Source organism: Delphinus delphis, chromosome 16, assembly GCF_949987515.2.
Source record: "Delphinus delphis chromosome 16, mDelDel1.2, whole genome shotgun sequence".
Lineage (NCBI taxonomy): Eukaryota > Metazoa > Chordata > Mammalia > Artiodactyla > Delphinidae > Delphinus > Delphinus delphis.
In genome coordinates, this window is record NC_082698.1 from 1,376,027 (window position 1) to 1,388,692 (window position 12,666).

Here is a 12,666-nt window from a genome sequence, read left to right on the forward strand (position 1 = left end):
GTGCAAATCCTCATCTAAATCCTCGCACCACAAAAAAAGATAAGCTCTCCTGGCTTATCTCACCTGTACTGTTGAAGCCTGGAGTGCACACACCTCAGGGACGGAGGGGCCCGTGTGGCGGTGGACGCAGCAGGGCCGTGCAGTGGGGCCCAGGAGGGCTGCCAGCAACTGGCACCTGCCCACATTAATTTCCACACAGAACACGATGTTCACAAAAGGATAAGCAACAAATGTGCTGATCTGAAGCTTACATTTGTGTTATTAAACTTAACCGCAGGGACTTCCCTGGTGGCGCAGTGGTTGGGAGTCCACCTGCCAAGGCAGGGGACACGGGTTCGAGCCCTGGTCCAGGAAGATCCCACATGCCGTGGAGCAACTAAGCCCGTGCACCGCTCTAGAGCCCGCAAGCCTGCACCTCAGAGCCCGTGCGCCACAACTACTGAAGCCCGCGTGCCTAGAGCCCGTGCTCTGCAACAACAGAAGCCACCGCAACGAGAAGCCCGTGCACCGCAAGGAAGAGTAGCCCCTGCTCGCTGCAACTAGAAAGCCTGCGCACAGCGACAAAGACCCAACACAGCCAAAAAAAAAAAAAAAAAAAAAAAAAAATATATATATATATATATATATATATATATATATATATATAAAAAAACTTAACTGCAGTGATTATTCCGAACAGAGACCAATGAAAGAATTTTTTCGGGAAGGAGTATTTTATCATCAATGTTGATTAGAGGTGCTGGTGCGCGACAGAAATGAAAGCGGACCAACCTTCACGCCGTCCATTACGATTATTACTATTATTCAGCAGTCCTGACGGCACCTGCATGGGCGTGGATGTCCCCCCGGCCCGCTGCTCCACACGGCGGGAATGAGAGCCTTCCCCAGCACCTGGCCAGGTGCTGCCTAGGCGGGAACGCCGCCAAACACAGGAGTAAGTGGACTTGCAACTTAATGGTGATGTCTGTGTTTGCTACAAACCTGGAGCACGATGAAGTGGGGCAAAACTTAACTTCTGGGCAGCGCCGTCCCAGGCGGAGTGACTGGGATGGTGGCAAAAACCTGGCTCTGCCCCCGCCCCCAACTCCACACAAGCTTCCAGGCAGGAAGGCAGGGCATGTTGGCAGGAGTGAGGGAACAGGCAGGCGCCACCAGAAAGCTTCAGGATGTGCCGGGGATGGTAATTTAAACGTATTTTGCAATATCTCAGATCTACCACAAAGCATAAAGAACCGTGCAGGGAACATTCCTATACATGGTTGTCCTTTGAACAGTTACACGGTCTTAAAAACAAAACCGTCTTGCATGCTCTAGACATCAGATGAGTCACTTGTGTGATCGCGTACAGGTCTGCGCAGCTGTAACCCTGGCTTTCACTGTGTCTGGTCCACACCACGAACAGAGGATGATTCCTCGTCCGTCCGCCCGCCCAGGGAGGAACCCCGACATGGCTCAGCTGCCTCCAGGGCACGTCTTGGAACGTGTTTTCTTGTCTGTATATTCGAGAGGTTCCCAGCCCACCCGGCCACTGCCAGGGAGCCTCAGAAGAAGGGCAGTGGCAGTGGTCATGCCCCCTGGCCTCCACCTCCACCCCAACATTTCCGTCACTCTGATGGATGTGAAGGGACGTCCCTGTTGCTTTGATCTGCTGATTACTAATGAGGATGTGTTGTTATTCATTCCCCCCGTTTCTGTTAATTCCCATTCATGAGCAGTTAGGACTTTCTCACTGACTTACGATTCTTCACGTATTCTGGATATTCATCTCTTTGTTAATTTTACGTGCTTTTGTGGGTTTTATTTCCATTGTTTTATTATGATATAAAGAAGCTTAAAGTCAATGTAGTTGGATCTCTTTGTCTGGGTTTGGGGCCTTGTTTAAGGCACATTCCTGCATGATCATTTATCTCTGGACACAATTTCAGGAAGCGAGTCAGAAGGGATCACGACACACCGCATCAGAGCGCCTTCCGGCTTCCACTGCCGGGCCGAGAGGTCTGCTCGCGGTCTGAACACCCTTTCTCCGAAGGCAATGGGTCTTTTCTCCCCTGGCTGCTTTTAAGATCTTTTCTTTGTTTTTGGTGCCCTGTAACTTCATTATGATCTGGATGTGGATTTCTGTGCTTCTTGAATCTGTGTATTCATTCAGTCTTGCATCAGTTATAGAAAATTCCTGGCCATTAACACTTTAACTGCTACTTCTCCACAATCCTCCAATTTGGACACTTCTCTCCACTTAGGCTACGTTGGACCTTATCTGACCCTCCGTGTTTTCCAACCTTCCATGTTTTTTCTGTCTCTTTGGCTCTCTGAGCTGCATCCTGGATAATCTCTCCTGATCTTTCTTCTTAAAATATTTCTCATCTTCAGTTCACTAATTCAAGATCTTTTCAGCTTCACGGGGTCTGCTAAATTCACACAGTGATTTTTCAACGACTACAGTTTTCATTTCTAGAAGTCCTGCATGATGCTTTTCCAGATGTCCTGGGTGGTTTTCAATGGCCTTGTGGTTCCATGTTCAGGTTCCGGTTCCGTCCTTTCACCTGTGAGTATTTCCACATTCTCATCTTATATTCTGTGGCATATGATCTCAGTACCTGATTTCTCAGAGGTCACAGTTCTGTGGCTGTTTCTGCTGGCTTGCTCACACTGGCTTTCCTTCATGTGTTCGGTGCTTTTCACCTGTGAGCTCCTGTTTAAGTGATTTTAATCTGGGGAAATCCTGAGCCCAGGAGCACTGGGAAAGACAAATCCGCCACGGGTGCCAGGCACCCCTACGTGTTTTCAGTGCGTTTGCCAAGAATGCGTTTCTTCAGCGCTCTGTACCTGGGCCACATCTCAGGGCTGCAGCCTTGTTTACCACTCTCAGCTTGACCCCCAAGCTGGGTGTGTGCTGGTGTGAGGCCAACCCCGCTCCGTGAGCGGCCTCTGCCCGGGCCCCCTGTGTCACCCCCCCAAGGCACTGTGACCAAGCTCGTGCTGCTCTGCTGTGCTGTGAGGAGTGAGGTCCTCTCCTCTGACCCAGGGGCCCTGTGTCTGCAGCAGGAGACACTAACAGGTGGCACGTCAGCCTGTGAACAGTGCGGATGCCCGGGGCTGCCTGTCTGCTGGGACTTACCCTCAGTGAGCTTCTCCAGGTCAGTACAAATACAAACACACGTCCCTGGCGGGGAGGGAGGCTCATGGTCACAAAGGTCAGGGGACTTCATCCACTCCAATCCAAGGTCTCAGACAGATACATTTCCCTTGGGATGCATCTGAACGTAGATGGATGCCTTTTCCATAACCCCGAGGGTCCCAGTTTCAACTGCCAACCCTGTGTGGGTCCAGGGCCACAGCTCTTGTACCCTCCTGGGCTGCAGGTTCCTGGTTCCAGCTGGTGCCCTGAGGCCAGCGAGGGCTCCCTCCTAGTTCCTGCTTCCTCTTCACTCCTGGCCTTACTGGTTGTGAGCTCAACTATACCCACAAAGAGATTTGTAGTGTGACATCTGATGTTTCTAGGTGTTTGTGCCAAAGGGTTTCTCAGAATGTCCGTCAGTCCGTCTCTGAAAGTGGCGAGGTCCTCTGCTCACTGACACCCTTGACAAGCAGCACACGGCACAGAATCCATCACAGACGATGCAAGCTCATCTCCTTCCATCACGTGAGGTGCGACATTTCGTAGAATATGAAACAGACCTCTCGGCAGCACTAGTACTGCTGTCACCTCTGAGACACGCACAAAAAGGTGGCGGAGGCCTCAAACCGCCTCATCACGAGGTAGACCGCGGAGTCACACCAGCCACCCCCACTCTGTCCAAGCACAGCAGCGACTCTGAGGTCTCGTCCTCCACTTGTCCCCAAAGGCAAACTGGAACGTGGCCATCCCACACACGCTACAGTAACTAACCTCCCCACCGCCTTCCTTTCACTCATCTTGGAAATAACAACAAAAAAAAGAAATTATCATCCACTAAGCGTTTTAAAAACAGCCAACATGAACCTTGTACTACGCTTGCTGTTTAAATACAAGGTGGAATCATAAGCAAGGTGAGAAGTGTGTCCAGACATCCCGTGTTTCCCACCTTGCTAGGGCCACCTCACAGATGGCCTGGAAAACCAAGCCCATCGGGACTCCTCCTGGCAGCCCGGCCCGCCTCTGAGGACATCAGCGTGCTTCGGGCCTGGTCACGACGCAGGTCTCACCTGTCGGAGCCGTTCCAGCAGCACTCAAACTTGTCAAAGATGCAGTCATTTTCGTACAGGGAACACAGCTTGCTTCGAAGGTACTCGTGGACCTTAATGAAAGTACAGGAAGGTCAGAGGGACGGTTGCGTGCAAGACGTGGCAGGGTCCATGCCGCGGCCTCACCTGGTGGGTCTCGACAGGCCGGCTCTCCATGTTGAGGTCCCACACCTTCACCGACAGGTAGTCTCGGGTCATCATGTACCGACCGCTGTGGCTGAATTTCACGTCGGACACAGAAGAGATTATTTCTGAGAAGAAGGACCTACTGCTGGGGTCTTCCGGCTCTTCAAAAACTGGAAAATACAATGTTTTCAGCTTCTGTTTAAAAACCAGAGAACAAATCATTTTAAAGTCCAAGCGAGACTCGGGCCCTCCCCCGGCACCGCTGCGGCCTCCCATCTTCCTGAAGCGCAGGCCCCAGGCTCACCCAGGCCCGGGCTTGCAACCCAGAACGCTGCTCGGGCCCTCTGAGTGCATCCTGCTGAGGCCTCTGCATCAACCTGACGCTTCCCTGCAGATCCTCGAATGCCAGTCCCCAGCAAACCCCGTCCTATCCTGTCCCTGGCACAGAAAGACACAAAGGGCGCTACCGCAGACGCCGACACGGTGCCCCGAGCGCCCTGGGGCGACGAGCCTGCGAGTGCGCTGCAGGGCCCGGCCCTTAGCCGCGAACGCCTGGGTCAGATTTTAACACCGGAACAGTCCCATCTGCCAAAGCCTGTCAGGAAAGGGGTTTTCCTTCACTATTCAACAGTCGAGACTTACGCTAACAAAACCGAACTACTAGTTTCACAAAGATTCTACAGGCGTCCATGGCAGACCTTTCTTTCCCTGGCACTTCTGCTTTCTCAGCAGTAACTCGAGTGCCCCCTCACTCGCCCCCTGCCCATGCGCCAGACCCCAGAGTCCCCAGTGCACTGTCGAGCCTGTGGCTTGGTGAACTTTGGGTGAGGATTTCTGTACTTCCTTTCATTTGCAGCGGCTTGTGATTTTCTTTTTTTGTTTTTGTTTTTTGTTTTTTTCTCTTTTATTGCGGTACGCGGGCCTCTCACTGTTGTGGCCTCTCCCGTTGCGGAGCACAGGCTCCGGACGCGCAGGCTCAGCGGCCATGGCTCACGGGCCCAGCCGCTCCGCGGCACGTGGGATCTTCCCGGACCGGGGCACGAACCCGCGTCCCCTGCATCGGCAGGCGGACTCTCAACCACTGCGCCACCAGGGAAGCCCTGATTTTCTTTTTTTAATGTAGGAACCTATGTTTGTTGAGTCTGCATCTGAAGTTGATTATAAGCAAGCTGGTGGCAATACTCTGAGCATTTACTCAAATAAGTAACTTTGCTGACAAATAAAACTACTCTTGGAATCTAAAATTGTTACTCACGAGTGTTCTCTTGAAAACATAGGCCAGACATTAGAAAAGACTCATTTTTCATTGCAGCAATTCTACTGAAGTACAAAGTTCTTTTAAAACACACTATAGGGGCTTCCCTGGTGGTGCAGTGGTTGAGAATCCGCCTGCCAATGCAGGGGACATGGGTTTGAGCCCTGGTCCAGGAAGATCCCACATGCCGCGGAGCAACTAGGCCTGTGTGCCACAACTGCTGAGCCTGTGCTCTAGAGCCCACGTGCTGCAACGACTGAAGTCCGCGGGCCTAGAGCCCGTGCTCCGCAACAGGAGAAGCCACCGCCGTGAGAGGCCTGCACACACAACGGAGAGTGGCCCCTGCTCGCCGCAACTAAAGAAGGCCTGCAAGCAGCAAAGACGACCCAACACAGCCAAAAATAAATAATTAAAATAAATAAATTTATTTAAAAAACTCCAAAAAACAAAAAAACACACTATAGTGGACTTCCCCGGCAGGCCAGTGGTTAAGACTCTGTGCTTCCACTGCAAGGGGCACGGGTTCGATCCCAGACTGGGGAAGATCCCACATACCACGCAGTGTGGCCAAAAAAAAAAAAAAAAAAAAAAAACACACACAAAAAGAAAACCACAAACCCCAAAAACCAAAAAAATAAATCTGCAAGAAAACCCCCCTCCCCCCCTCCCCCTATACTTTAGCCTCAAAAAGAGACAGAATGAGGCAAAAAGGCTCCTAAGAGCCAGTCATCAAGGACACTTCCCATCAGGCTCTGTTGGAGCTGCCCCACTTTATGACAGGAGACACTCTGGACAGACTGACCGATACACTGACTTAGCTGCAGGACCAAGTGTCCAGAACACGAAAACCCATGGCGCTCCAGGCTGGGATGGCGTCACTGCTCAGTACTTGGGAACGTGTTGGCAAAGTTCTCAGGACACACTCTGTATGTCTTGTGACACACAGACTTCTGGTTTTCTACAAAGTAGGGCCTGTTGGTTACGGCTAAAAATAAAAACAAAACCAAAGCTCTCCTCACCTAGAAGGACTTCAAGACTCAGTGGATTAAAGACTAGACTTTCACCTCAGGGAACTGCCTTCAAGTTCAGCGAAGCTCTGTGGGAACAGAGCCCATTCCGAGAGCCGAGAAAGGTCACAGGTGGACTGCGTCTCCAGCCTCAGCAGAGGTCCTAGTGCACAGAGGTGGAGGCGACAAGGGGCTCTCACTGGGCCCACCCAGGGAGGCGGACGCTGCATGGAAGTGCTGGCAGGAGTGACCTGCGGGCTCCACCGCGGCGCCACAAAAGCAGGGCCTCTCGCTCCGCACCCCGCCAGCAGCGCTGCGAGGACCAAGGCCGGCCTATGCTCGCGCAGGCACATGCGTAACAAAGAGCGCCTCTAAGTCTTCGGGGGCGGCTCAGCGCCCAGACAACACGGGCTCTAGACGGGACGTTTATGTACACGCCCGGCACTTACACTTGGAGTGGCGGTCGCACAGGGCGGAGGAGCGCATGTCGCACAGTCTGATGGTCCCCTTGCTGCTGCTGTAGACGAGCACGTTACACTGGTGCGGGTGGAACTCGGCCGCTGTGATCACCTCCGTCAGCTCTTCCATGTTGGCAGGCTTGATGTCCACGATGTCTGAAGCGCACAGTTAAGGCAGGGCGCTCGCAGGCATGAGATAACCCACGTGACGAGGTTTAAGAGATTAGGTGTGGAGGAGGCGATTACACGTACTGTATGCCGGACGAGCACACCAGTAAGAGGATCTACGTTAATACCCTAATCAGACTCCAGTAACGTGCCTGACAGGGGCCACGGCCACGCAGATACGAGGGCTGCTTTCATCTCGCTGCTACTGCTAGCATTCTAGGAAGGGACTTTCAGAGCAACATAACACACGTTAAAAGATAAGGAAGCAAGCAAGTGCCCATCTGCACAGAAGTCCCATAGTAGCATCCACAAAATGACACAGACACACGAGCACTGCCAGGTTCCACAAGATTCTGCTTTGCTAAGTATCTGACACCAAGAGCTTGCTCTAAGTAGCCAGAACGACGTCACATGCTAGGTTGCCAGATACAGAACTCACTCAACTGGAGAAACAAGGAAGTGTACAATTTGGCTTTGGGCCAAGATAGGATAGCAGGAACAGATGACAACTAAGGAAGCTAAAAAACTTGGTGACACTACAGCTCAAGTCTCCAGACACCACACACCGTGGGCAGGGACCCTGGAGGGACTGGAGCCCTGCAGTGCCCAGCACGCCGTCGTGGCTGTCTCCAGGCCACCGTGCAGAGCGGGGACCAGGCTGAGCCCGCTGACCGCCTGGAGTCCGGGGAAGCACACGAGGCACGCAGGGCCGGGTGCCGGAGAAGAGTGGCCAACAGGCTCTGGAGGGCCGGTCAGCAAAGGCCTGTGAGGACACTGCCCAGCTGGGGAAGGAGCCACGCCCAGAGATGAGAGAACGGCACCCCAGCTCATGCGAGAGCTCGCCAAAGAGCAAAGCTGGGCTGAAAGTGAAGTGGGAGGGGAGGAGCCACGAGGGCACCAACTAACTGGCCCCTGTGAGTGGATCCAAGGTGTTTTTAAAGTGCTAACAGATAGGGGCTGCCCTGGTGGCGCAGTGGTTAAGAATCCGCCTGTCAACGCAGGGGACGTCCCACAGGTTTGAGCCCTGGTCCAGGAAGATCCCACACGCCGTGGTGCAACTAAGCCCGTGCGCCATGACCACTGAGTCTGCGCTCCAGAGCCCACGAGCCACAGCTACTGAAGCCCGCGTGCCTTGAGCCCGTGCTCCGCAACGAGAAGGCACCGCACCGCAACGAAGAGTAGCCCCCGCTTGCCCCAACTAGAGAAAGCCCCTGTGCAGCAACGGAGACCCAACGCAGCAAAAAAAAAAAAAAAAAAAAAAAACCAAAAAAAAATTATATATATATGTATATATATAAAAGTGCTAACAGATAGCAGAAAGCACGTGCCTGTTTCTGTGCTGTGTGATCTCAGTTGCAATGAAGGGCATTTGAAGCATGACGGTGGGACAAAATCTTTAAGAAAACCATGAAAGATACAACTGCATAAATGAACCCTTCATGAATTAGAGTCCTCACAAATCACTGAGAGAAAATGTGAGCTTCTGACAGGAGAAAAAAATGACAAAGGACAGACTCTGAGACAAAGGGGTGTAATGAAGATGAGAGGACCTATCCAAGAACAATCCTATAAAAATGCTGTGATATCCACCTGACGAAGGATACTAAAACTTCTGTCTGTGATTTCTAAATGCCATAGATTAATTCTCAGGTCATCTGCAGAAAGATACGTTTCATGATCACTATTTACTGAAATGGAATTTATATGATATGTGTGAGCATTTGCAAAAACTCGTCGTGGACTTGCTTCTACCATGAGGTCCATGGGCTTCAATATTGGGACCTAAAAATGGAAGGAAATAGGAATTCAAAACAAAGATCCCAGCAGCAGAAAATCAGAACACTTACAGTAGGTAACAAAAAGGAACAAATGTGTGCGCACAGTTAAGTAACAGCAGGTACAGACAATACCCCCAATAAGCAATAGCTTCTGGCTGCTCGGTAAGCAGATGGCCCCTGACACTGATGCCTGATGTGGGGCCTGAGTTGAGCCCCCCTTCCTCCTCTGGCCTCGCAGCCGCGGCCTCCAGAGTGAGAGCAGGCGCATCTCCTCGTCCCCCCACGCCCCCCGCGCCCTCAACAGGGCTGGGCGGGTGGGGTGCAGGGACTGGGCGGGGGGAGCATGCCTCTCCTGACCTGGTGCCCGCGACGCGGCACATCCAGCCCGCAGACGGCAGCGGAGCTGCTCACTTAGATGGCAGAGGCATGCTGGGTACGTACGCTATACTTCAATAAAACGTTTCTTAAAAAAGGCACAGAAACCCCGACTGTGATGAGTGCTGTGGCCAGGAAGGCTCCCAGGGAAGGGGACGTCCACACAGAAAGGGAAAGGGAGGAGAGGTCAGCCGGGCCAAGGACGAGAGAGGAGCCGGCACAGGAGTGGCCAAAGCCAAAGGCACAGTCGTGGGTGGCGGTGTCACACGTGCGAAAAAAAGGAAAAAGGCCCAGCATCACTGACATCTAGTGGGGAGGAAAACGGAAGCTTTAAAATCAAAATAGAAAACTAAAGTGTGCTATTTTTTAAATTAAAAACCCAAGGAGTGTACCTAGAAAGGGTAGGAGAGAATCTCTTAATTGAATTTTCTCCAGCCAAAATGCTGTAAAAATGAACTTGGGGAAACATGTATAAAAATACTCCCCTCATTTTAAACCAGCCAAGTGCTGAGCACACGCTTCCCTCCTCTTGTGCAGGAGCTGTTGGTTCCACAAGGGACAGGACAGACCTGTCATGCCCTCTAACAAGTCTCTAATTAATCAAAACGCGAAACAACTGTAATATGGGTAACAGAAGGAGCCCCTTTCTGGCACCCAAATAATTTAAGAGGAGAACAAAATTTCTGTTCCCCTTTCAAAATTTTGTTTTCCTCTTAAAGTTCAAAGGAGTCCATGAACTCACAAAGGTAAATCCACGTACAGAGTGGCCTGGCCTGCGATCCCTCCCCCGCCGCAGCCCACCCTGCAACTGTGACGACCTCACACCTGTCGCATGCTTCGCCATGGCCACGGACGAGACCAGCTTGGTTAGGCTAATTGTAGAACAGCAGCCTTGACCAGAGTGAAGACTGGGCCTCAGAAGCCCTTACAGACTTCCCACAGCTGGGACGGATGTGAGCATCACGGTGGAGAAGCAGGCCTGGCTGGGAGGCAGGGGGCTCCCTGGAGAGGGGGAGCGTGCCAGGCCGGGTGCAGGGGAGAGGCGGCCGAGACAGGGGATTCAGGTGCACCCACAGGGCACCCCAGGCCTCATCCTTCCAGCGCACTTAGTTTCCAAGGAGCAGTTTACATGGTGGTAACTGTAAAACTAGTGTTACTGTCACCAACAGTGATTTGCCTACAAACTGTCACTAATTCACGGTGGGAAAGCAGCAGCATGGCACAGAGAAACCACCATTTGGATCAGAACATCTTGGTTCAAAGTAGGGTTTAGATTTGAGCAAATTACACAGCTTTCTTGGCCTCAACTCCCTGGAAACAGGGCAATACCACTGACCTACAAGTTCCCACCCCGCCCTTCTCCTTGGCAGTGCTTACCTGTTACACCCACTGTGCTCCTGTCGGGAGCACCCCTGCACGCTGGGCTGCGACTCCGTGCTGCACGCCTGCTGCCCCAGCACCTGCGTGCGCGCGGCCAGCAGAGCACGGGGAAAGAGACTGAAACCCACCACACGCACCCTGGCCGGGGCCCTGTGGGGCGTGGGATGGGGAGCTTCCTGCAATTCCGTGCCCTCCTCTGTAGCTCCTCAGCTACCAATACAATGTGTCCACCCACTAGGTCTTCACCTGATAGATCGCACTTCCACAAAGGTTTTAAACCTCTCTGAAAAACCAACCAACTGGCCAACAGCTTTCTAATGAACCAGGCGGTCGGTTCGGGGAGCGCCTCTAAGTCACCGCTGGTCTCCGCTGTGGCCCGGCCCATCGGCAGCACCCTGGGGTCTTAACCAGGGCGCATCTGGGCAGGATTCAAGCTTGTTTAATCTCCTTCTCATACTCCATTTAATTAAAGGCACCACCCCAGGACACTAGATTTTAAGTTGTACTCAATTTCATAGATGTTAAAATGTGAAAAAAATCGAGGTATTAGAATTGATAAAACACAGTCATTTCATACTGTACCTAGGGGCACCAAAGAGGGAGTGAAGAATTTATTTAAAAAAAAGAAAAAGAAGAAGTAATGCTGCTCATGGATTGATGGGCAAAGAATTCTGGTCAGAATCTGCCTTAGCTAACTCAGAGGAAATCCAGTGAAGGCCATCCTGCTGGTCCACAGGTCATCTCTCAATCTGCAACCCACGCTGCTTCCTCCAGGGAAGTGTGCCGAGTTCCATCTGCTCCAACCCCACCAATGTGCTACTCTGAACCTTCAGAGTGAAAGGCAGTGGATGTATTTAGAAAGATTTGTTATGGAATTAAACCAGAGTCTTTTCTTTAGTAGTAGTATATTTTCTGAAGATGTGTGACCTTTTTGTTTTCGTGAGAATACAAGGACTCCCATTTTAACAAGTATACATAAAAATGATTACAAATAACTTTCAAGATCAAGAAGACAGATCCCACAGTATTTCTATTTAACAGTATTTTCTAAACAGCTGACTTAAGCATCATTACTGATTAATTTATGACAAGTATCGGCTAGTTGAAAGAAAATGTGACGTATACCCGTAGTGCTGTGATTCTAAGTGGATCTCGAAGTCGTCCATCTTCATCTTTTAAGTTATAGCCTTCTGCTCTTTTATCCCGTTCACTTATTTTCCATAATTTAATAGTTTTATCTGAAAATAAAAACCTCATTCTCCATATTAAAAGAAAAACCACATATCATGCACCACTATTAGTTGAGTATCATACAAGAAAAGTCTGTGGTTCTATGCTGGTTTAGAAGCTAGGAGTATTTGAACATTAGTACTTCCAGTTGTATATGAACATTTTGTTTCCTACAATAAGTAAAGATGTAGAAACGTCTGCAGAGTTGAGAAATGTAATACTGCGAGTGTGTGTGTGTTTGCGTACTTTGAGTTTTCAACCTGAGTTTTCTTCCTGCTTTACCCTCCCCCAAAGTTTAAAGCAGAGATAACCTCCAGAAGGGCTAAAATCAAAAAGAATCTACACACAGAAAATTAAAAACCCAGCCTTAACTCAAAGGGCCGCATAAGGAGAAAAGCTCTTACCATTTGTAGAGAGCAGAAAACGAGCAGCGCCCTGTTGTGGTAGCCACCTAATCTTATTAATTTTTTCTTCAATTTCTAGACTCTTCAAATAGTCAAACTCTGGTTCGTGACTTTGAAAGGTACTGTAAACGTTATATTCCCCCCTGGAATGAGGGCGGCTTTTATTCTGCAAGGAAACACGAAGCCATTTTAATGAACAAAGCACAGTGCAGAGAAACTTCAGTTCTCCCAATTTGAATATCAAATGACCACACACATTTT

The 12,666-nt window shown here is 50.8% G+C and overlaps 1 protein-coding gene across 3 annotated transcripts in view; it reads right to left on the reverse strand.

Moving 5' to 3' along the window:
- The window catches only part of PPP2R2D (protein phosphatase 2 regulatory subunit Bdelta), a 47,775-nt gene that overhangs the window by 5,157 nt on the left and 29,952 nt on the right, over window positions 1-12,666 (reverse strand). For all 3 annotated transcript variants that reach the window (XR_011246746.1, XR_009522376.1, XM_060033827.1), the window contains exons 4-9: window positions 12,406-12,571; window positions 11,897-12,009; window positions 8,843-9,020; window positions 7,062-7,226; window positions 4,351-4,520; window positions 4,186-4,277 (exon numbers count right to left, since the gene is read on the reverse strand). Coding sequence is in view for 1 of the 3 variants with exons in the window: in XM_060033827.1 (XP_059889810.1) it covers window positions 4,186-4,277; window positions 4,351-4,520; window positions 7,062-7,226; window positions 8,843-9,020; window positions 11,897-12,009; window positions 12,406-12,571 (884 nt within the window). In the remaining 2 variants the exon portion in view is untranslated. The remainder of the gene's footprint in view (window positions 1-4,185; window positions 4,278-4,350; window positions 4,521-7,061; window positions 7,227-8,842; window positions 9,021-11,896; window positions 12,010-12,405; window positions 12,572-12,666) is intronic.